The following is a 24,561-nucleotide window of genomic DNA, read 5'->3' on the forward strand; positions in this document are numbered from 1 at the left end:
TGACTCCCCCTCCATCACTAACACCTCAGGACTACCAAACAGCTCTCACAGTGCATCCTGGGATTGTAGTAGTGTTCCCAGCTAACCAAAATACGTGACTGTTACGTAACTGCAACGTAATTTGGTGACCAAACTTTCGTCGTGGCGACGTAACTAGTTACGTCGTGGCAACCGGAAAAGTGAAAGGTGCCTATACTTCGCCACAACGTAACTTTGTGACGTTGCCAGTAACTGCGACGTCGTGGCAACGTTGTGTATCAATAGTTGTGTGTTGGTCATCAGTTGGTAATTCTTATATTTATTTATTTTTCTATGGGCGGACATGCAGTAGTTTAACCTAATTTATGTCCTCATTTGCCCAAACTAATGTAAAGGCTATTCCAACAGCTGTGAACGATGAATGCAGACTCGAAATGAATTCAATTCATTTATTTTGAAAAACACACAGAACATGAACAAAACTCCAAATAAAAATAATGAAATACACTCAAACTATAAATAAAAACATATAGCCTACAGCGAAACATAAAATAAAACCATTCAAGACGTTTTGCTCTCAGTATCATTAAAAACATATGCTAACGTAACATTTTGCATAACATATATTTCAGACGATCAAGGAAATCACAAAGGTAAAAATATTAACAAAAGTACTTAAAGTAGACTGTGGGTAATGTTACTTAACCAATCTGACGCAGTTGTTGAACTTTATTGCTATAAAACTGACGAGAAACACGGAGAAACGTCGACGCTGTCCTCTCCAGCAGCTTGAATGTTTTCCCGGTTGCCATGGCAACTCTAACGGCCACCTGCACTAACGTAAACATAACAATAAAAAAAGGTTTTGCGTCTTTCCAAAGTTAACTTTATACATTTTTATAAAAGCCATTTATTCGTTGTCACCTCGGAAAAATAAATTCTCCTCTCAGAAAAATGAACTTTACACTCTTATCAAAATACACACGCGCACTACATTTGTGGAGGCGCGCGCTGTATGTCACGTCACTATATATAAAAAGCAGTCATCCATACTCTGATTTGGTGAAAAGAAACATTTTTTTTCTTAAGGGGACATTTCAGTCTTGTGTCTGACATTTAATTACACGTTTTATATTGCAAATTCTGGTAATAATAACATATAAAGAATGTGTAAATGATGGTAATGAAATTACGAGCACATGACGTTGCTGCTACGTTGCCAGTAAGTCATGGAATGACCATTATATTACGAATATAGAGGACGTATCTGGAACGTCCTTGGTAATCTTGTAACGTTTGGAGAACGTACTGACGACGTTGTGATGGTAATTTGATGGTAATATTATTATTACGGGCATACAACGTTGTAGTTACGTTACTAGTAAGTCATGGAATTACCAATATATTACGAATAGAGGACGTATCTGGAACGTTCTGGGTAATCTTATAACGTTAGGAGAACGTACTGACGACGTTGTGAGATGGTAATCTGAAGGTAATGAAATTACTGGCATGCGACGTCGTAGTTACGTTGTCAGTTAGTAAGTCATGACATTACCAAAAAGTACGAATACATTACGTAACTGTTACGTCGTGTGTTAGCTGGGTTGTTTTTGACAGCCTGTTTTAATATTAGTTTTAGTATAGTCTTTGTGTCAAGATGTCATTTTAGTTTTTATTAGTTTTAGTAACATTCATACTCTTTTTAGTCTAGTCAAGTTTCAGTCGATTAAAAGTCTGAGCATTTTAGTCTTATTTCAGTCAGAATTATCCACGACTATTTTCGCTTAGTTTTAGTCGACAAAAACGGATTTAGTCTTATTTCAGTCTAGTTTTAGTCAATGAAAATTGTATTTTAGTCTCTTTTTAGTAGTGCAGTTCTATTTAACCCAGTCAATATAGTATAAGTACCTAGTAGTATAGACAAAACCAAAATGTTCTTTTAGCCAAACCCATTTCAAACAAGGTTATCTTATTATATTGTTACCTTATAGATAATACCTTATAATGTCTTGAGATGTATTTAAGACCTGAAGTTTTTTTTTTTTTTTTTTTTTTTTTTGAGCGACAAACACAAAAGCAAAGACTCCAAACTCCAAACTCCAAAACTGTAGCAAGGATAGTCAGTATCATTTGATAGAACACTTTTTAAAGGTGCCCTAGAATCAAAAATTGAATTTATCTTGGCATAGTTGAATAACAAGAGTTCAGTACATGGAAATGACATACAGTGAGTCTCAAACTCCATTGTTTCCTCCTTCTTATATAAATCTCATTTTAAAAAACCTCAGAAGAACAGGCGAATCTCAACATAACACCGACTGTTACGAACAGTCGGGATCATTAATATGTACGCCCCCAATATTTGCATATGCCAGCCCATGTTCAAAGCATTAGACAAAGGCAGGACGTCTGGATCTGTGCACAGCTGAATCATCAGACTAGGTAAGCAAGCAAGAACAATAGCAAGAAATGGCAGATGGAGCGATAATAACTGACATGATCCATGATATCATGATATTTTTAGTGATATTTGTAAATTGTTTTTCTAAATGTTTTGTTAGCTTGTTGCTAATGTACTGTTAAATGTGGTTAAAGTTACCATCGTTTCTTACTGTATTCACGGACACAAGACTGTTGTTATTTTCATTTTTTAAACACTTGCAGTCTGTATAATTCATAAACACAGTTTTATTAAGTTATAAATCTCTCCAACAGTGTGTAATGTTAGCTTTAGCCACGGAGCACAGCCTCAAATTCATTCAGAATCAAATGTAAACATCCAAATAAATACTATTCTTATGTGATTAGACATGCTGCATGACGAACACTTTGTAAAGATCCATTTGGAAGGTTATATTAGCTGTGTGAACTTTGTTTATGCAGTTTAAGGCAAGCGCGAGCTCCGGGGGCGGGGAACATGAGCAGTTAAAGGGGCCGCAGCCTGAATCGGCGCATATTTAATGATGCCCCAAAATAGGCAGTTAAAAAATTAATAAAATAAGGGGTATTTTGAGCTGAAACTTCACAGACAAATTCAGGGGACACCTTAGACTTATATTACATCTTTTGAAAACACGTTCTTCGGCACCTTTAATGTTCTAGAAAATAAATTACATTACATTTGGACATTTTCATGCTGAAAAACTGCTGATAAAAGACTGATAAAATTGATCAAATTCTTTTTTTGGTGATGCTCTCCTACACGTGAGCTGCATCTTTTTCAAATTTTGTGGTGATAAAGTGTTATTCATTTTTTCACAGCTAGATGGTGCCCACGGGCGGTAAACTCATAGGACTAACTGCAGAACAGCAGAACCATACGTCATGACAGTCTGAGGATGACAGCGCCAGACTAACAGCCTGAGGCCGGAAGTGGGCGGAGCAAATTGCTCCATTTGGAGCTTTCTAATGTCAAATATTTTATTAAAACGATCTAACTGAAATTAATTAGACTGATAGATTCTCACGATCTGTTAATAGCTTAATCATATACACACAAACACATAAAAGTTACGTTATATAAAATATTTATATTATAAATGTTAAAAGTTAATCAACTTGTTTTGTCAAATGATTAACTGAATATAAATTGAACATAATGCTTAAACACTAAAAATGATAAACATTTATTAATTTGTCATAAAATTTATATTTTACTCAAGCATTTCAGAATGAATCATTGTTTTTCATAATATTTAATACACATTACACGGTTGTACACTAGATTGCATTAATTAAGCAAATTCAGATCCATCAAATCCAAAAACAAAACACAAAATATATTTATTTAATTTTAATAAAATATACTTTTCCCCTTAAGTAGCAAAAGCATTATATAGCTATTTCCTTCTATAGCTGTTCATTGGACTGCTTATGTGCAGTCCATTTTGGATTTGAACATATAACTTCAAAATCACAAAATAGTAAATAATAATAAAAGAATCTTATGAATTTTCATCTTCCTAAAAAGATCATTCACTACATGCTTACATAAAACGGTAACACTTTACAATAACAGTACATGAATAACCATGAACTAATACCTGAATTAATAGTTACTTCAACATGAACTCAAGATTAGTTAAGATATGAACTAATGAAGAGTGATCCTTAACTACGACAGGAGTCATAGGGATTCATGCATGAAAACAGAAGCCTTAACTATGCGTTAATACATGTTTGATAATTAATGCATTAATTAACATTTAGGGTAAACTAAATCAAACAGTCTCTATAAGAAGGAATAATACATATTTGGACTTTGAAATAAATTTAAACAATTTATTATTGTCAGAATTTAAACTACTGACATCAGCAGCTTCATTATAAACATCACTGAAAGGCACAGGATTATCCTCCTTATCAAACATATAAAATACTAAATACACTATTTATCTTAAAAGGTCTTAATCTGTTTTGTGATATTCTTTCCTATCAAACAAAACTACTGTGACTTACATCAGTTCCTGAGGAATCGGTTCCCAAAAAAATAACCAAACAGGAAACATGAACTAAGGTCAGGGAGCGTTTGCTGGTATCAGATTCAGAAGATCACTCTCCATCCAGACGCAGGCCGTGATCATACTGTACCTCCATTCTCTGACTTTTTGAAGTGTCACACAACATCACTTAACTGGGCTGAATACTGTTAGTACATGTGTGTTTGATAGTAAGTTAATGATAATCATGAGCTGAATTTGGTAAGTAGTTAACAGTGAATTAATTATGATTGTGCCCCCTCAAGTAAAGTCATGACATAAGTATACATTAACCAACCATTAGTTGATGTTAGTATATGCTTAGTTAATAATGAGTTAATTATGATTGTGCCCCCTCAAGTAAAGTCATGACATGATGCACATATCACACATCATTAACTAATATATGAATAAATACTATAGAGTGCCATCCTTATTCCTTTACACCCCGGTACAAAAAACTAAAATAAAAAGTATTTGTATTTTATTTTTATTTATATAATTAAACATATATGGACTTGAAAGCAAGCCATAAACATACCTGTAAAGACACAAATAAGGCACATTTACATGTAAAATAGCACGCGACCACAAGCTAATGCTAATCAAAGCATATACATTTAAATGACAAAAATACAAATACAGTTAATAACTGCACATAACCTCCTGAAAATCCCAATAAAACATACATGTAAATATGTCTTTAATTATTAATTCGGCTTACCAAAGCAGTCAACATTTATTAGTTTAAAATGCCAGCAACACAACAAACGCGCCAAGAGAACACCTAGCGTGCGCCACTAATGAGGGTCCCGCCAGAAACCAACCCTACATACTTTAGTTCCGGGAATAAACTATGACTATATATCTATGACTAAATATAAATGAACTGTAAAAATCAGAAAACAGTTTAGATCAAATTAAATTTATTAGTGGTAGTTAGTCTATTTTCCACATTTGATTAGACAGATCTATGTAATTAATGGCTAAATAATCATGTGCCATTGCAATTATTTGTCACAAAGCTGCAGATGGCAGATTATGATATTACAGTGTAAATTATGACAGTATTAAATCACGTTTAATTCAAATTCAGAGTACTTCTTGTTTACTCTTATGGAGGCTGATTTATTTAGTTTACCCCTAAATGTTAATTAATGCATTAATTATCAAACATGTATTAATGCGTAGTTAAGGCTGCTGTTTTCATGCATGAATCCTTATGACTCCTGTCGTAGTTAAGGATCATTTTTCATTAGTTCATGATTAGTTCATATCTTATCTAATCATGAGTTCATGTGGAAGTAACTATTAATTTAGGCATTAGTTCATGGTTATTAATGTACTGTTATTGTAAAGTGTTACCCATAAAACATTTCACTCTCCATCAAAAGAATTTCCATCACATCCTACATTAACGATTTATAAATAATAAAAAAAGAAGCATTTTTGTATTATAAACAAGTCATGGTTTAAGGAAAGAGAGAATGAGAATTCAGAGCAGAGAAAATGGTGGGCTTTAATTGACTCAATATACAAACAAACTAACAAAAACTACCATAAGGGGGAAAAACACACAGTCCAGGGCAGGTGGCAGTACAGAAGACCGGTATAGGACCGCCCGGGCTGGACTGGAGCATGATGCTCTCACATCTAAAAAGACAAGGACAAAACCAGAAAAAACATGAGTGCCATGATCCTGTCACAAAACTATACAAATTACCAATCAAAGTGTTTTAATTTTTACTTAATTTTACAGAGGTTGAAGAATAGTGACGTTCTATTTGGGCATGCAAATGCTATTGGGCGCTCTTCACCATTGTCCATAATGTGAGAGATCACAGTGCCCACCACATAAGGTGAGGCATCGCATGCTAATTTCGGGGGTCGGGTCCCATCATAATGTACCAGCACTGTACTACTGAGCTGCAGCTGATTAGCTTCCTCAAAAGCTGTGTCACAAACTGAAGTCCAGCTCCATGGTTGCTTCTGTTTTAGCAAATTGTAAAGGCTGCAGCCGGCTGGAGAGATCTTTCAAAAACCGACCATGGTAGTTCAACAGGCCTAAAAACAACTGTAGCTCTGTGACATTGTTTGGTTTTGGGGCGTTAACAATCGCTGCAATCTTTTCCTGTGTAGACCCTCTTTGTCGATACGGTGGCCTAAATACTCAACACTGCCTTGCATGAACTGACACTTGGAAAGTTTTACCCCAAGTCCATACCTCTCTAGTCTGGAAAGCACTTCATCCAGTCTCCCAACATGCTCCTCTTTTGTACTGGCCGTGATAAGGATGTCACCAAGCAAACAGGAGACATGTTCTAGCCCTTGCAGGACTTGATCCATAACAGCCTGGAAAACAGAAGGAGCACAGGCCACTCCATAACTGAGACGATGGTACTTGTACAGGCCACGGTGAGTATTGATGGTGAGGTATTTTTCTGAGTGCTGGTCTAATTTTAATTGCGATATGCATGCGCCAAGTCCAGTTTGCTAAACAACATTCCACCTGCCAACTTAGCGAACAAATCTTCTGTGTTGGCCAGCGGATATGTTTCCTCCTCTAGGTTGTGGTTTATAGTGACTTTATAGACACCACAGATGTGGATGGACTTATCACTTTTTGGCACGGCTACTATTGGGGCCGCCCATTCACTTTCAGCCTTGGATATTATGCCTGTTTTTTCCAGTCTTTCCAGTTCCTTTTCCACCGCTTCTTGTAAAGCATAAGGAACAGGTCTCGCTTTCTGAAAGATCAGAGTTGCATCAGGATGAACTCGGATGGTAGCAGATGGTAGCACAAAGCGGTTTTCAGATTGTTATATGACATTGCACTCGGCTTCATTGGCGTAACTAGATTCTTTAACAAACCTTAACTTTAACTTTTCTCACTTGCAGTATCATTCGCCAGCAGCCACTGTTCAAAATGCTCAATGTACGATTCAAAATCCTCCTTCAATTCCTTGTACTCATCCACACAGCCAAACTGCATCGCTGCCATGTTAGCTACGTTGTTAGCAGCTTTTCACTCGTGCCTTGTTCCTTTCTTTTTAGATTTTTTTCCGACAAGTGCAACAATGCTTCTCAGCAACTAACAGTCTCTTAAAAATACTCTTAAAGGGGACATCGGATGCAAAATTCACTTTTACATGGTGTTTGGACATAAATGTGTGTTGGCAGTGTGTCTACACAACCACCCTATAATAATAAAAATCCACCCAGTGCTTTTTTTTCCAATCCCCACAAATCATAAGCACTTTGTCAGATCAAGCCATTCACAGATTCTTGGCAAAGTGATGTAAATTTGCACAGGCCCCTCCCACAACTCTTGACAGACACTGCTATTTTAGCATAGACCCGCCCTGAGTGAGCTGTAAACAGACAGTCTGCCATTATTTTGACTTTGATTGCAGTCATGTTGATTTTTTAAAAAAATCTTTAGTACCTTTCTGGTCCTTGAAAGGTGCAATGATGTTGCTGCCTATGTGTGGTTCAGATACCTTTGGATTTCTTCAAAAATATCTTTAAAATATCTTAAATTTGTGTTCTGAAGATGAACAAAGGTCTTACGGGTGGAACGACATGAGGGTGAGTAATTAATGACAGAAATTTCATTTTTGTGTGAACTAAGCCTTTAACCGTAATAACTAGCATTGACAATGCCTTAATAGCTTGTGCCTTCCATTAAATTAAACTATCATACAAAGTAGGCTATTGTTTGATTTTATGGAAACCACTATATATGTACAATATATGCACTAATTTTCATCAGTCGGAATGAATCCAATCTGATTACAGATTCTGGACATTCTGTTTGAACCCTAAACACTGCAATACAATTCACATATTTGTTTATATGTGCAGCACATGTATTCCAAACAAAATGTCAGTGCATACGCAGTGCACAGTCACCGTGTTCAGAACCAGAGAAAGCCATCGCATTGTCACCAGATCTACCATGAGTATAAATGCCTTTTTTTGCCTTGATAACTGTCACGCAGACGAACTCCGTGATTCCCTCCTCTGGCCATTGGAGGTATTCCTCACCTGAATACTGACACACACACACACTCACCCGCACTACATTTCCCACAAGCCCGTACCTTGGACTGATTGCACCTGCAGCTGAACCGCGTTACCTGTACTATAAAAGACTGCCATCCTCATCCATCAGACGCAAAGTCTTGTTTTGCCGAGGTGAACAATTCCGAGCGTTTATTCCTGTCTGATTACTTGTTGCTGTTCTGCCTGTTTACCTGTTTACGACCCGTTGCTGCCTACCTTTGACCTGTGCCTGTATTCCTGATTCTGTGAGTGATATCTGCCAGCCCGGACTTTCTGCTTGTTTGACCACGATTCTGCCTGTCCCTTACACACCAGTTTGCTCCTGTCTGACCCTGCCTGTACCACTACGATTATTGTAAATAAAGCATGCAAATGGATCCCTGTCAGAGTGATGATTCGTTACAGAAGACTTCACCAGAACAAGATTCAGCTGCTTTTTCCCACCTGTGTGCATCTATGTCTGCCCAGGCCAGCCAGCTCGCTGCCCATCAGCACCAGCTTAATCGTCTCACTTCCATCACGGAGGAACTGGTCAAGGCTTTACAAGGACTGCAGGTATCCGCACCAGCGGCACCTTCCCCTCCTGCCACGGCTGCCATTAACCACGCGGCAGGAACGCCGCCGCCTAGCAACCCTCGTCTTTCGCTCCCAGAGACGTTTGACGGTGATCCCGCCAAGTGCAAGGGTTTTATCCTCCAGTGCTCCCTCTTTATTAACCAACAACCAGCCTCGTATCCCACGGAGACCAGTAAGATTGCCTTTGTTTGTTCTCTGTTTACTTGAAGGGCTTTAGAGTGGATAACAGTGGGGGGAGGATGGGGCCACCTTTCCGACATTTGATTCCTTAATGCAACAGTTTAAAGCGGTCTTCGATCACCCAAGCGATGGGAAGGGTGCGGGTGACCGACTCATGGAACTGGCGCAGGGCTGAAGGACGGCGGCTGAGTATGCTCTGGCATTTCGCACACTCGCCGCGCAAACCAATTGGGTGAGTGACACTTTGAAAGTATGTTTTAGACGAGGATTGTCTCTTGAATTGCAGTCGGAGCTGGCTTGTTGGGATGAAGGGAAGAGCCTGGACCAGTATATTGAACTCGCCATTCATGTGGACAACCTTATTCGAGCTCGCAAGTCTGGCCAGAAACAAAGTGTTCGCCCCATTCAGTCGACGGAGTCAGAAACCCCAGAACCCATGCAAATCAACGCCTACCACATCTCCGAGGAGGAGAGAAATCGCACCTGGTTAATCGTCTATGCCTGTACTGTGGCAGTCCCGGTCATGTTCGCAACACCTGTCCTGTACGCACTCGTCCAGAAAGTCAACGCCTGGTGGGTGAATACAATCCTTATTATAACTCAGATATGACATAACCCTCCTGATTCATAACACTTGTATGAATACAACTGCATTATTGGGTTCAGGGGCTGCAGGGAACTTCATCTCCCAATCTTTCGCACAGCAACACAGCATTCCTCTAATCGAATGTTCTTCCTCCCTCGCAGTGGAAGCCATAGATGGGAGACCCCTGGGCTCCGGACGAGTCAACACCATCACCCAACCAGTAACCATGCAAACAGGCATATTGCACACTGAGCTCATACAATTTCATGTGTTACCCACCTCAACCTCATCTGTTATACTTGGATTACCATGGCTACGCACACACAATCCCGTCGTCTGTTGGTGAGAGGGTCAGATATTACAATGGGATGAGAACTGTTTCACCAAATGTCTATCTTCTGTCACCTCCCTTCCTCTCAGAACAATCCAAGCCGATGAATCCTCACCCGTACCCGAATTCCAAATCCCCTCTGAATATCAAGATCTATCGCTGGCATTCAGCAAGGTACGTGTCGCGCAGTTACCACCACACCGCACATATGACTGTGCCATCGATCTTCTCCCAGAAACGACACCACCTAGGGGCTGTATCTTCCCGCTCTCCCAACCTGAGTCCAAATCTATGAAGAAGTACATCGAGGAGGAACTGGCGAAAGGCTTCATCCGCCCATCCACATCACCTGCTTCGGCGGGCTTCTTCTTCGTGAGTAAAAAAGACGGAGGTCTGCGCCCCTGCATATATTATCGTGGTCTCAATGATATAACTGTCAAGTTTCGCTACCCTTTGCCCTTGGTTCCTGCAGCTTTGGAACAGCTCTGGATGACCAAGCTCTTCACCAAGCTCGATTTACGGAGTGCCTATAACCTAATTCGCATCCGGGAGGGTGACGAATGGAAAACCGCCTTCTCAACGGCCACTGGACACTATGAGATTTTCGTTATGCCCTTCGGGCTTGTCAACAGTCCGTCTGTCTTCCAGTCATTCATAAACGATGTGTTCAGAGACATGCTTAACCACTTTGTTATTGTCTACATAGATGACATTCTGATATACTCCGATACTATGGAGGAGCATGTTCAACAGGTCAGACAGGTACTCAAGCGCCTGATCCAGTACCAACTCTATGCCAAGGCCGAGAAATGCAAGTTCCACAAGTCCTCCATCTCTTTCCTGGGGTATGTCATTAGCCCCGAGGGTGTCGCCATGGACGAGGGAAAGGTTAACACCATCCTAAAATGGCCACAGCCCCAGACCGTCAAAGAGATGCAACAATTCCTGGGTTTCTCTAATTTCTACAGACGCTTCATCCGCAACTTCAGTTCTGTAGCCAACCCACTCACCAGCATGGTCAGGAAAGGTCAGTGCCAACTCATATGGACTCCTGTGGCTCTAAATGCTTATCAACAACTCAAGGAACGCTTCACTTCTGCACCCATACTGCATCATCCCGACCCGTCTCTACCATTCATTGTCGAGGTGGACGCTTCCAACACTGGTCTCGGCGCCATCCTATCTCAGCATCAAGGTTACCCTCCTAAAATGTTTCCATGTGCTTATTATTCCAGAAAACTGAATGCTGCCGAACGAAATTACGACGTCGGGGATCGGGAATTGCTGGCCATGAAAGTGGCTGTTGAGGAGTGGCGTCACTGGCTGGAGGGAGCGTGCATCCATTTGTCATAATAACGGACATTAAGAACCACGAATACCTCCGTACCGCTAAGAGACTGAACCCCCGCTCTTCTTCTCACGCTTCAACTTTACAGTGACCTATCGACCCGGTTCAAGAAACACCAAAGCGGATGCCCTATCACGCCAGTTTGAAGGTGAGCAGGAGCACAAAGACCCAGAAACAATAATACCATCTTCTCTCATCATTGCACCCGTACAGTGGGACATTATGACCAAACTGGAACAGGCCAACTCGGAGATCGAGGTCCCTCAAGAATGTCCTCCGGAGAGGACCTATGTACCGCTGGCACTGCGCACTCGGATACTGGAGATGGTTCACAACTCCCCGGCAGTCGGTCACCCAGACATTGCAGCCACTATCCAGGACGTGCAGAATCGCTTCTGGTGGCCTTCCCTCTCGAAGGATATTCTACAGTTTGTTAAGGCCTGCTCGGTCTGTAACAGTCATAAGTCCACTCATCAGCTCCCTGCCGGTCTGCTGCATCCCCTACCAGTGCCCCAACGTCCACGGTCCCACATCGCAGTTGACTTTATAACTGATCTTCCAGTTTTCAACGGCAAAACCACCATACTCACTGTAGTGGATCGCTGTTCCAAGGCTTGTCGACTGATTCCTTTACCCAAGCTCCCCACCGCCATGCAGACCGCCGAACACCTATGCCAGTGGGTGTTTTGGATCTATGGTTTACCTGAAGACATTGTGTCTGACCGGGGTTCACAATTTACCTCACGCCTGTGGACCGCCTTCTGCCAAGCATTAACACTCTGAGGTCTGAAAACGCGCCGGCGCGTTTTGCAGGTTTTTTTTCACATTGCAGCAAAACAGACTTAAAAGTCATTTTTTGTCATAGAGACATAAGTAATATATCAATTGAAACTATAGAATGTCTTCTTTTATTTATATACACTCAAAGTAAAAACAAAATGTTGTGCTTTTTGTAAAATAAAGAAAACTAACATGATGCGTGATCTCTCCTCTCCCTCTGAACGAAGTCCAATCTGATAGTTCTCAGAAAATGAACTGTAACTTAGTGAATACTAATCACAGAAAAATTTAACTTATGTCTAAAAAAATGTTAAGATGTCAGGTTTTAAATCATGTAAGTCAAATCGAAAACAAACCTTCTGTGTTTATGTAATCTGTATGAAAAGAGAGCCATGTCAGAAATCCGTGATTCAGCTCATTATCCGCTAATGCGGCCACGCCCACGGAGCCAGCGCTATTCAGACGCAAATTCAGAGACAATGCATGCATTCATCGTCTCATCGTTTATTGTCTTGAAAAGTGTTTATCTGGATGTAAAAGTCATGGTTAGCGATCTCTAGAAGACATGCAGTTAGTTCCTGTTTACTTTTCTTCTATGGATGAATTTTAGATGAGTTTTTGTTTCTTTAGCGCCCTCCGGCTGCAGTATGAATTGGAAACTCTATTCATGGAATAGCCTCTTCTTCTTTTAGATGAGTTTGTGGACTAAAAATACACAGAGCGCCCTCCGACTTCAAGGATGAATTGAAAACACCAGCGCTTATAGTAATGACAATGAATATTAAATTAATATAACTCCTCTGTATAGAAAATTGACATAAGCATATGACAATCCAATATTTCTCCAAATGTGCATGCTTTTAAACTAAAAGCCTATATTCAGACTCTTTGCATCACAGAAATACATTATATTTTAAAGTATAATATAAAATCATTACTTTATATTGTAATAATATTTTTCTGTATGTTTCATATATCATAATGAGCTTGAGACATCACAGAAGGTTTTTTTTCACAGCCTACCTGACTGAAATGCCTCATTAATATGCAAGTCATTTCAGCTCATTACTATCCAATTCTTTTGTCTTCTCAGGTGAGAATGGCCCATTTTCAGTGGTGATTCACACCTCCTCGCATACTGTGTTTCTTGGCAAAAAGAGTCTTACAAAAACTAAATCAATATATTGTTTTATATGAAGGAGTAGGCAGCATAATTTTTACATAATTTTGAAGCAAAAACTCTAGTTTACAACCTCCAATACCCAAAAGTCTTGTGAAAACAGATTTACTATACTTTTTTTGGCCTTATTTCAGTGAGGGTTTAAACATCAATGTCAGTTTCTCATCCGGGTACCATCCACAGTCCAACGGGCAGACCGAACGCCTGAACCAGGAACTCACTCGCTTCCTCAGGTCATACTGCAGCAGCAATCAAGACGACTAGTCCTGGTACCTCCTATGGGCTGAATACGCCCAGAACTCTCTTCACAAACCTGCAACCGGCCTAAACCCTTTCCAATGTGTCTTGGGCTTTCAACCACCTCTGTTTCCCTGGTCCGGTGAGCCCACCAACGTACCAGCTGTCAATGACTGGCTCAACCGTAGCGAAGCCACCTGGGACAGGGCGCACATACACCTGCAACACGCTGTTCACCGTCAGAAGGAACAAGCTGACCGCCGCCGTCGCCTCGGACCCGCCTATCACCCTGGTCAGTGGGTATGGCTAGCCACAAGAGACATGTGCCTGCGACTCCCCTGCAAGAAGTTAAGTCCAAGGTACGTTGGTCCATTTCAAATCACACAGCAAATAACACCAGTCTCATTCCGTTTGGCATTACCTAACCACTATCGTATTTCTCCCACTTTCCATGTCTCACTGCTCAAACCTGCCGATGGCCTCCGCGAGGAGGGGGAGGAGAGGTCCAGTGACCAGGGCCCCCCACCCGTCTTGGTCGATGGCGAGGAGATCTATCAGGTCCGTGAATTATTGGATTCCAGACGCCGCGGTCGTACACTCCAGTACCTGGTTGACTGGGAGGGGTTTGGTCCGGAAGAACGCTCCTGGGTCGATTCGGATGATATCCTAGACCCCAACCTGGTGGCCGAGTTCCTAACCATCCGGATAAGCCAGCCCCTCGTCCTCAAGGAAGACCGCGACGTCACCAGCATCCTCGCGCCAGGAGGCGCTCGCAGGGGGGGCGGGCTCTGTCACGGAGACGAACTCCGTGATTCCCTCCTCTGGCCATCGGAGGGAACCCTCACCTGAATACTGACACACACACACACACACTCACCCGCACTACATTTCCCACAAGCCCGTACCTTGGACTGATTGCACCTGCAGCTGAACCGCGTTACCTGGACTATAAAAGACTGCCATCCTCATCCATCAGACGCAAAGTCTTGTTTTGCCGAGGTGAACAATTCCGAGTGTTTATTCCTGTCTGATTACTTGTTGCTGTTCAGCCTGTTTACCCGTTTACGACCCGTTGCTGCCTACCTTTGACCTGTGCCTGTATTCCTGATTCTGTCAGTGATATCTGCCAGCCCTGACTTTCTGCTTGTTTGACCACGATTCTGCCTGTCCCTTACACACCAGTTTGCTCCTGTCTGACCCTGCCTGTACCACTACGATTATTGTAAATAAAGCATGCAAATGGATCCCTGTCAGAGTGATGATTCGTTACAATAACATATTGAAAAAGAAAGTGTCAGAATTGTTTTTTTATCAAATATTTAGTTGCATCCACTAACCAGTTCTTCATTCTGGTTCTGATAGATGATATATATGATATATAAAAAAATCATACACAATCATACATCACGGTGTGTGTGCAAGGAATTTTTGAATCCAAAAATAGTCCGATTCAAGCGTTTACATGCTTAATTTTTTTCCTGTTGATTGGATTATTTCAGGTCTATATCACCCCTTTCAATATGATTGAAATTTAATTCGGATCAAGCTCAACTGGATCAATTGAGGCATTTACATTAAGTCTTTTCAGTCTAATTGAGCCATCAATCTGATTACTCACAGATTACTTGAGTCCATGTAAATGTAGCTTGTGTAAACTGCAGCTGTTAAAAATGGATGTGAAACCATAAACCAAAAAGAGCAACACAAGAGCCAAAGATACCTTCATAGACCGTCAACCATGCAGACTGATGGGAGTGACCGATAGAGTTCCCAACCAAGCAGGTGTACTCTCCAGCGTCCTCTAAAGCCACATTCCTAATCTGTAGTACCTCCATCTCCTTATCCGTAGTGTTGACGCCTGCCGTCTAGAGAAAAGAAGCCAGAGAGATCCCGGAAAACCAACCAGAGATGAAAGAGGATGCTTTGCATAACATTTTGGGCCATGTTTTTGGGTCTTTGATGATTATGCTCTTATGAAATAACATGGTGAAAGTTACTGTGAAAAAGATATGGACAAATTTACTTCATTTTTTCACACTATTGGACAATTACATATTGTAATTACATATTGTAACTGTGTCACTACATTATATTGTGTATAGGAACATTTTCATTGTAATTGGCAGACACACTTGGGTCAATCTCAGACTAGTAAAGAGGTTTTACCTTCAAGATCTGAACGTACGGCAGTCCGTCAGGGCCGACTCTGCTGCCGTTCAGCTTGATGTGTTTCAGCCACTGGATGTGTGGCTGAGGATTGCTGAAGACTTTACACTCAAACTCCACGTCACTGCCCACCACTACTGTACGGTTAGCAGGCAACCCGGCCTGAAGGATCGGTCTGAGCAATGAACGCTCTGTATCACACACACACACACACACAAATTATGCACAGTGTGGTTAAAATGAGCCCAATTAACATAAATGATTTTTACTCCTTTCTCTGATCAGCTTTTTTTCCCTCTTAAAGAAATCAAAGTTGGGATTAGCATTGTGGAAAATGGGATACATGCCCATTAAACACTAAGCTCAGAGCCTGCAGGGAGCAGCCTATTTAACATGCAGACTAGAAACTCATTATAATTGCTGTAATTTGGTGAAAATTAGTGGAAATGTTTTTTGAAGCCCCAGCCCATCTCTCAGGCCTTCTGACCAAAAGAGGGCAAATAAAGACAATCTGCCACTGGTTCTCACTGTGAGCAGTGGAGTAAGTTGATACGCTCTGCACATCAAACAGTCATACCTGTCAACATTTGTGCAACAAAATCCAGGAGACCTCTGCCCGGAAGGTCATATACACCGGAATTATTGGAAATACAACTTTCTTAGGTAAAAATTGCACATGAACGCCCTCCCATTTCCAAACTTGAATATGATGAGTTTGTAATCACAACACACTTTGCAAAAGGTGAGGGCAATATCACTTCGAGATATGAAATTGAAATCTTCTGTTAGCCGGGGTGGCACATGATTCAACTTCCCGCGTCGACAGCACAGATATCAACAAGCGCAACTGAGGTTGCCAGGTTGAAGTCACAAATGGGTTGTAATTTTTATGATGTGTCGATTGTGTGAGTAGAATACGTTTCATACAAGATCTGGCAACTACCATACAAATTACAGGAGTTTACCGGGATAAATAGCAAAACAGGAGTGGGTCGGGAGATTGGTGTGAAAAACGGGAGTGTTGACAAGTATGCAAACAGTCCAAAAAGTATGACTGGGAAACTCAAGAGTGCTTTGTATTTGTGTGTGAGTCATAATTACATGACGAAAGCACACTGACATGAACACAACAAAACATTTGATTAACACTAGGGGTCGGCAAACTTATAGCACATGTGTTAATGCACTTTAATAGTATGTATAGCTCCTAACTTAATAAAATAGACTGTGTGACTATGAGGAATAATCACCTCAAAATGATGTTTGGGGAACTTTATTTAAGTTGCCGATCCCTGATTTAGCTTGTACACATTTTTGGGTATTGTTGATAATGAATCGATAAAGCTTAGCATTAAATAATTTTCAAATTTCTGTTGTGCGACAAAACTAAACTAAACTTTTCTCAACTCTGATGCTCATTAGAAATATGTGCTTCCACTTACATTTTCTGAATGAAAAACAAAACTCTTACTCAAAAATTACATTTAAAAGATAGAATGCCCAAATATACTTGATGGCATAAATGTGTGAGTGACAAATTCCAATGGTGTGTATGGTGCAAATGACATCACAGTGGCCTCTGTCTATATGGGTTCACTGATTGGCTGATGTGGGCTTGATTGATACCTTCATTATTTAGCAAATAAATCAGAACATAATAAAGGCTTCAATTAACAAAATCCATTAAGTCAGCCAATCAGTGTTTGAAGTGAATTACCTTATTCCAATTACTCTAATCTCATCTTGAGCCACTAACCACGTCTCTAACTCTAACACGTCTAAATCCACTGCGTCACGGAAACACTTAATATTTGCAATGGATTATTTAACACGCACTATCAACAAAATACATGTGCCTGTCCTTGAAAATGACATTTACATCAAACTAACTTTAATATGCAGAGAGAAGAGAAGAAAAGAAATGTGACTGACCGATTACATCCAGCTGGTAGGTGTGATTGATGCTGCCATATTTGTTTTCCACCAGGCAGGTGTAGTTTCCTTTGTCTGACGGTACCACCGACTCCATTATGATGGTCCACATGTGCTCTCGAACCTGTGCAGTAACAGAGATATACACATCCGATAACCCTACTGAAATATAAATATACTAAAATGCATTTGAAATACATTTATTTTATGCCAAGTATACTACAATTTCATTTACATATTTATGTACTTAATATAAATACCCTGCATTTGTACTTTTAGTATACTAAATTGGAATACTTGTATTTTTGTGTTGAGGTCCAACTAAAGATATACGAAGGTCTTAAGGATGAACGAAGGTCCTACGGGTGTAAGAGACAAGTATATTTAATACAACTTTAGTTGAACTTCTGCACTGCTTTTGGACAAGTAAAATGCATTTAGTACAAAACTAGTTAGCAGACTTTTAAGTATACCAATTCATAGCATGCCACAAATACATTTAGTTATACTAAAGTACATACGAATAAATTGTGCTCAAGTATACTATTGTTTCACTAGGGAAGAGCTTCAAATAACATCAAATGACAAGGCAAATCCAGTGTGAAAAGAACAGTGTGTTGCATGGTGAAGAGTGGGAAACAGGCCACTCCATGTCCACTAACACAGAGCTTTGCTCAAGCCAAGAGATCTACAAACTGCCAGCACTCAACAAACTTACTACAGAAAAGCACATGTCTGATAAACAACATGGATCTCTTCAGTGCAGCTGAACTAGGATGTAGGTGACTCCTGATTTTGTCTCATTGGACAAGCCTATAGCTAATTGCCCACAAATGAAAGACTTCTTCAAAAATCCCCTTTAAGTTATATATATATATAAAAAAAAATAAATAAAAAAACAGTTTGGAATTGCATTAGGGATAGTTAATAATGACACCTATTTAATTTTTTTGGAGATGTAATTCTTTAAGCAATATGTTTTAATGTTTCTGAAACACAAGGAAAGCAGCATGTCATGAACTAATTGAAAATAGCAGGTGTCTGTAAATGAAGCATGCTTTAGTTGACTGTGGTCTCTTCTTCAGTTGCCCTCACCTTGAATCCTCCTATTCGCTGGTCTCTCTTAAACTTTTTGCCATTCTTGAGCCACTTGAGTGTTGGTTTAGGGTTACCGTTGGCCTGGCAACGGAACTTGACAGTTTTGCTGGCGGGAACCGCGTGGAGCTTCTTCTCCATCTTATCAGGTTGAGCCCAGACAGGCGCCATTGCTGAGGAACAGATAGAAGGTACAAAAAAATATGATGGAGAAAATTAAATGAAACTACAATGTGAACAATATCAGAAGAATGACCATCTTAGAACAGCAAAGCAACAATAAGAGTACGTTCCAGGAGAGTGACTGTACTAAGGTGACCGCAGATCAAAGTGTGCAAGATTTGGGTTGGTCGATGGTTTCGCTCCTTTTGACTGGCTTGATAGTGCCCTTGGGACTCAAAGACTAATCCATCAAAAGACACAAAGATTTTCAGTCTAATGAACTAAAGCTCAGTACATTCCACAAGATGGCTCTGGTTTATAAAACAAAAATGTGCAATATTTCCTGTTATAATTCCTGCTTTGAAGGACAATCCTAACAATTTAGTTTCGCATTAACATTTGCATATCTGAATAAGTATGAGTCTGACTAAGAGAGCAGCGGTGACTCACGAAGCAGCTTCTGGTCACTTGACAGCTTGGCCTCCTCTGAGGAAGACTCATCTTCATCATCATCTTCTGAGGAAATCAATCCATCTGACCAAGAACAGGAAATCAGGTTATGATTTTGTTGTTTTTGTGAACAATACAAATGTCAACCGATCAGCCTTTTTGTGTTCAATCCGTTTCTCACCAGTGACGTTGACATTGAAGTAATCTGTATGGTTGCTGTTGGGTCCCTGAGCAAAGCAAGCATACAGACCAGAGTCGGCCGGCTCTACCGATTCAATCTCCATCTGATCGTTGCGCAGACGGGTGTGCTCTCCGTCAACCAGTGGAACATGGTCCTTAGTCCAAGTCACTTCCTGTGTCTCCTCTTTATCTTTACAGATCAGCTCTAGTTTATCCCCTGGATACAGGGTGAACGGCGTGGGCTCAATCAGGGCTACCACTAAGAACATAAAGAAAAACAAATTTTTGAGTTAAGTAACAATATATTTTGAATTCCTGAAACATTTGAATTATTAATTAAATAAATAATTCTAAAGTTTCTATCCAAAAATTTGGATAACCTCCAACTTGTCTTAAATCTACAAAGGTAAGATGTTTAATGAATTTATATTTATAATTTTTTAAATACATGGCATGTACTTAAATGGGACTCCCACCAAGTCAGTAGCGAGGAAAATATAATGCGCTAATGATTATTGTAATATGCAGGCAGTGCAAAAAGATGGTCTTCATGGTGTTTTACATGAAGTTGATCAGTGAGTCTTCAGCAAGAAATGTCATACAATCAAAAGCCTCTCATTTTCTTTTTCTTTTTTTAAAGAAAAAGAAAGAAAGATTTTCTTATAGGTTTCCTGTACATTTTCAAAATTCCATACTTTTCCAGACTCAAATTTGCAAACATATTTACTTCAAAAAATTATTCATTTGATATTTTAGAAAACTGAACACGTATGTATGAAAACACAGATATTTTTCCATACTTATCCAGACCTGGAAAAAACTCAAATCAAATTCCATACTTTTCCAAACTGCGTAGGAACCCTGCTTTTTAGAAAATACTTTTGAAATTTCTTGAAAAGGTTTTCATGTGTGTGCAAGATTTGGGTGTTGTCTGATGGTTTCACTCTGTCTGTCTTGATAGTGCCATCAAAAGACATGAAGATATCAATTTATAAAGCAGATTCCACAAGACAGCTGTGGTTAATTAGGCAAAAATGTCCTGATTCTGAGTCAGTTCAGTTTGACTAACAGAGGAGGAGTGACTCACAAAGTAGTTTCTGGCTACTTGAGTTAGTAAACAGTGTGGGCTTGACCAGAGCTACCACTGAGAACAGGATGTAAAAATGTAGTTAGAATGAGGGATGTTTAAAATTCAAGCTTGAAATTCAAATAGCACATTTGTAGATTTATGTTGTGGAACTTTTGTTTTGAAGGTTATTTTGCTCTTTAGTATCCAATTTCTCATTTCTAGTGTTTGGTTCCTCTTTTCTTGGTTTCCTTTGGACTCTGGGTGTACATTTAGACAACAAAAAATGTACTAAAAACTATTAGATGTCACAGATACTCTTACATTACTCTTACGCTGTTTCTTGTTTAGTTACTTGTTGACTCTGTATATGTAGCCCAGTGTAAGAGTAATCCTTTTGTTGATTGTCTTTGTCTTTTTGTTTTACCAAAGCTGTTTTAATGCTGTTGATTTATCAAATATCATTATTTATCTTCATCCTAGATTATTTTTTTGTTTTTGTTTAAGAAATTGCTGCATAAAGATCCATATCTCAGCTCTTCTTTACCTGCAATGAAATTGACTGAAACTGAGCTTAAATTCTTAATGATGTTTTTATGATTGTGATGGGGTTAGACAATCACAACAGAAGTCATATATTGAGAAACATCTTACTACTGCAAAATATAGCCTGTTTAATTTCAGGTTAGACAGGTGAAAACAATCACACCTTTTTTGTTGAAATAAACTTACCCTCACCTATGGTGGCTGATATGCCCTGGGACTGAAATGCTTGAGTTAGGAGTACTGAGATCAACAGTAACATGGTCTTCATCATCATCATCATCATCATCATCATCATCAAGGATTCTCTTTGCATCCAGCTCGGGTCTTCATTAAAAAAAAAAAAAAAAGCTTCATGCCTGAATGTCCAGAAAACTTTTTTTCCCCCCATATTTGACATTGTTGCAGCTCCTCTCTTCCAAATCTGTCAGTAGCAATCTGTTTAGTTCCTGTCTCTATGAAGACCCTGCTCCTGAAATGTGCAATGTACTTTGATTGGTTGGCTGGACCAGTGTGTTGTGATTGGTCAAGCACTTAGAGAAATGTCCCGCCTCTTACTATAACCGTGCCCCTTACATTCAACACACTACTAACTCAACCAGGCCCTGCCTTTTTATTTTGCATATGCGTTGGGAGGGAATTATTTAATTGAGGAATATTGTGATGTGTTTATTCCTGGAAAACTTGAGACTACAATGGAGGCGTTTCAGAAACAGTGCGCACTGAGAATAACTGTCGCTGGAGGGCCTTTGTACTTTGGAAATTTGCAGCACTTTTTTCATGTTTAAACAAAAAAATTACACACTAAAGAAAGTTGAAAATCCTTTTAAGCCACAAAAAAAAATATATAAAAAAAAAAAAAACCTATGATAATCTTTTCTTGAGTAACATGCACTTAATATCCTTTTGGAAATAGACAACTGTATGGTTACTGAAAGGACATAAACATTTGAACAAAACAAAAAAAACAAAAAAAGAAAGAAAAAGAATTTCCTTTGTTTATACAAATTATTTCTGAGTAAAGCCAGACCACCATGAGGCCGCTAGACTGCAAATCCAGGAAGAGGCTATTAAGGCCAGGCTGATGAACTCTTTCCTGTTTCCTCATCTGGGAAAACTGACTCATGCTGAAAACACTGAAACATGCCATGTGAGTGTGTCAGGGCACCATCTAAAGAATTTCACCATGTAACAATAAATACAGCAAAAGTTTAAACATGCTGCAAAAGTGAAGTATCAGTTCCCTTTCAGTCGGTCACGTTCAACGTCACGTCGAACTGAACCAACGTGAGTTTTTGAGTTTCCTCTGTCTCTGGGTCCCAATAGGGCACGGATGCGATGCTATGCCCTGCTACTCCTATCCCTATCCCCCTCCTCCGCCGCCATCTCCTCCTTTGGTGTCAGAAGCATCTGAGGTCGCTTCGTGCCATTCACATTCCGGGCCTGCTCAATCGTGCAACCGACAAGCTCTCACGACAGCCTGTGCTTCCAGGAGAATGGAGACTTCATCAAAGTCGTGCCTGGAATTCGGTGCAGCTAACTCTCATGTTGTCTTGAGACCCCAGCCCAGATATGTGCCCAAGGCTCCTACCACTCCCTTTAGGGACCAGGCAGTGAACCTGGACCGAACGTAGAGCTTCTCAGCTCTTTGTCTGTTACGGAGGCCAGCAAAAGAGAAAGGCTATCTCAAAGCGAATAGTGGATGCCATCGCCTTGGCGAATCAAACCCAAGGTGTGCCTTGCCTGCTCGGGTTGAGAACTCACTCAACTAGAAGTGCTGTTTCTCCCTGGGCGCTGGCGCACTGCGCCTTGCTGGCAGATATATGTAGAGCTGCAAGCTGGGCGACACCCAACATGTTTGCTAGATTCTATAGCCTTCGTGTAGAGCGGGTATCCTCCAGTGTACTCACACCGAGTGGTCAGGAGCACGAGGGACCCGCTTAGTGTTAGCTTGCCACGCCATTCCCCTCCTCTGGACTTGATATGTGCGCTTATTGCTCCAGTCAAGTTCCCCGCTTGGTGGACCCTGTTGAGTTCCTCCGTCACCCTCAGCAGTCAGACGTGGCGGAGCGTATGATGCCAGGCCTAACACTCATATGCATTGGTTGAACCTGTGCTAGGCTAATGTCCATATGTTGTGATCCCTGCGGCAATCCCATATGTATATTCTTCCATGGTACGGCTTCCTTGTTGGCAAGCCCAATTCTTTCCCATGTTAGAGTCCACTCTGCCGTCTCTGCTGGTGTAATTTCCTCCCTAACAAGTCCGGAGCCACCCCAGAGACATTACATATGCAGTCCAAAAGTGTAACTTCGACATGATACCACCCTTCGGGCAGGATGCGGCTTCCGCAGCGTTCCTTTTTCATAGAAAGGGCACGCTTTCCCAATGTTATCCAATAGTCTCACTGTATGGATCATGCAGAACAGTAGTGATTGACCTTTTCTGCATAAGCCCTGTCCCATCTTCTACCCCAATATGTACGGGGGGAATAGGAGGCTTATGCAGGGTGCTGGAAGGGCTATTAGGGATCCCAATTTGTCGACTCAGTTCCAAAGTGACGTTGAACGTGACCAACTGAAAGGGAACGTCTCTATTATCGTATGTAATCCCCATTCCCTGAAGTTCCTGTGACACTGCTGAGCGGCTGGGCCACCGGTACAGCTCCTCAGTGAAAACTTGAATATGCGTGGCATTCGTTTCCGTATTTATACCCACGTTGCGGGGCAGAGTGCGAGATGCAAAACCTGCATGCCAATGTGCATTGGTTTGTTTAGTTTACACTCAAAGCAGATTGGTCTCTCAAGCGAGATCCCAATTTTTTTGGTTCATTTCCGACGTGACATCTCTGTTCCCTCCTTCAGGGAACGAGCGTTATATACGTAAACGAGACCTTATGTGCATATATATCCCCAGGTAAAAAAAAAAAAGTAAAAAAAAAAACAGTACATTTCTATAATGTACTTAATGTGCTCAATTTTCGTGGACTAATTTTGTACTTAATATACTACAAATTCTTCTTTAGTACTACTTAAGATCATCTTAAGAACATAAGTGTACTCAACTGTGCTATTTTGAGACAGCATGAAATATGAACTAAAATGTGCTTTTAATATACTATCTCTGTATTTAGAAAATGTATTTAGATACCACTTGTAGTACATTTGAACCCATAGTGTACTACAAGTGGTAGCTAAATATATTTTTTAAAAACAGAGATAGTA

At 40.4% G+C, this 24,561-nt stretch overlaps 1 protein-coding gene across 1 annotated transcript; it reads right to left on the bottom strand.

The window, feature by feature from the left end:
* Positions 1-13,322: 13,322 nt before the first annotated feature.
* LOC137027348 (fibroblast growth factor receptor 1-A-like) lies at positions 13,323-21,652 on the bottom strand (the record flags this gene model as incomplete). Its single annotated transcript, XM_067395459.1, has 8 exons — positions 21,533-21,652; positions 19,730-19,987; positions 19,549-19,632; positions 18,937-19,109; positions 17,842-17,965; positions 15,910-16,100; positions 15,464-15,608; positions 13,323-13,345 (listed from the first exon to the last, which is right to left on the bottom strand). Coding segments are annotated over exons 1-8 (1,101 nt in total), but the record flags the coding sequence as incomplete, so codon positions are not given.
* Between the last annotated feature and the right edge of the window lie 2,909 nt (positions 21,653-24,561).

This window comes from Chanodichthys erythropterus, chromosome 9 (assembly GCF_024489055.1).
Source record: "Chanodichthys erythropterus isolate Z2021 chromosome 9, ASM2448905v1, whole genome shotgun sequence".
NCBI lineage: Eukaryota > Metazoa > Chordata > Actinopteri > Cypriniformes > Xenocyprididae > Chanodichthys > Chanodichthys erythropterus.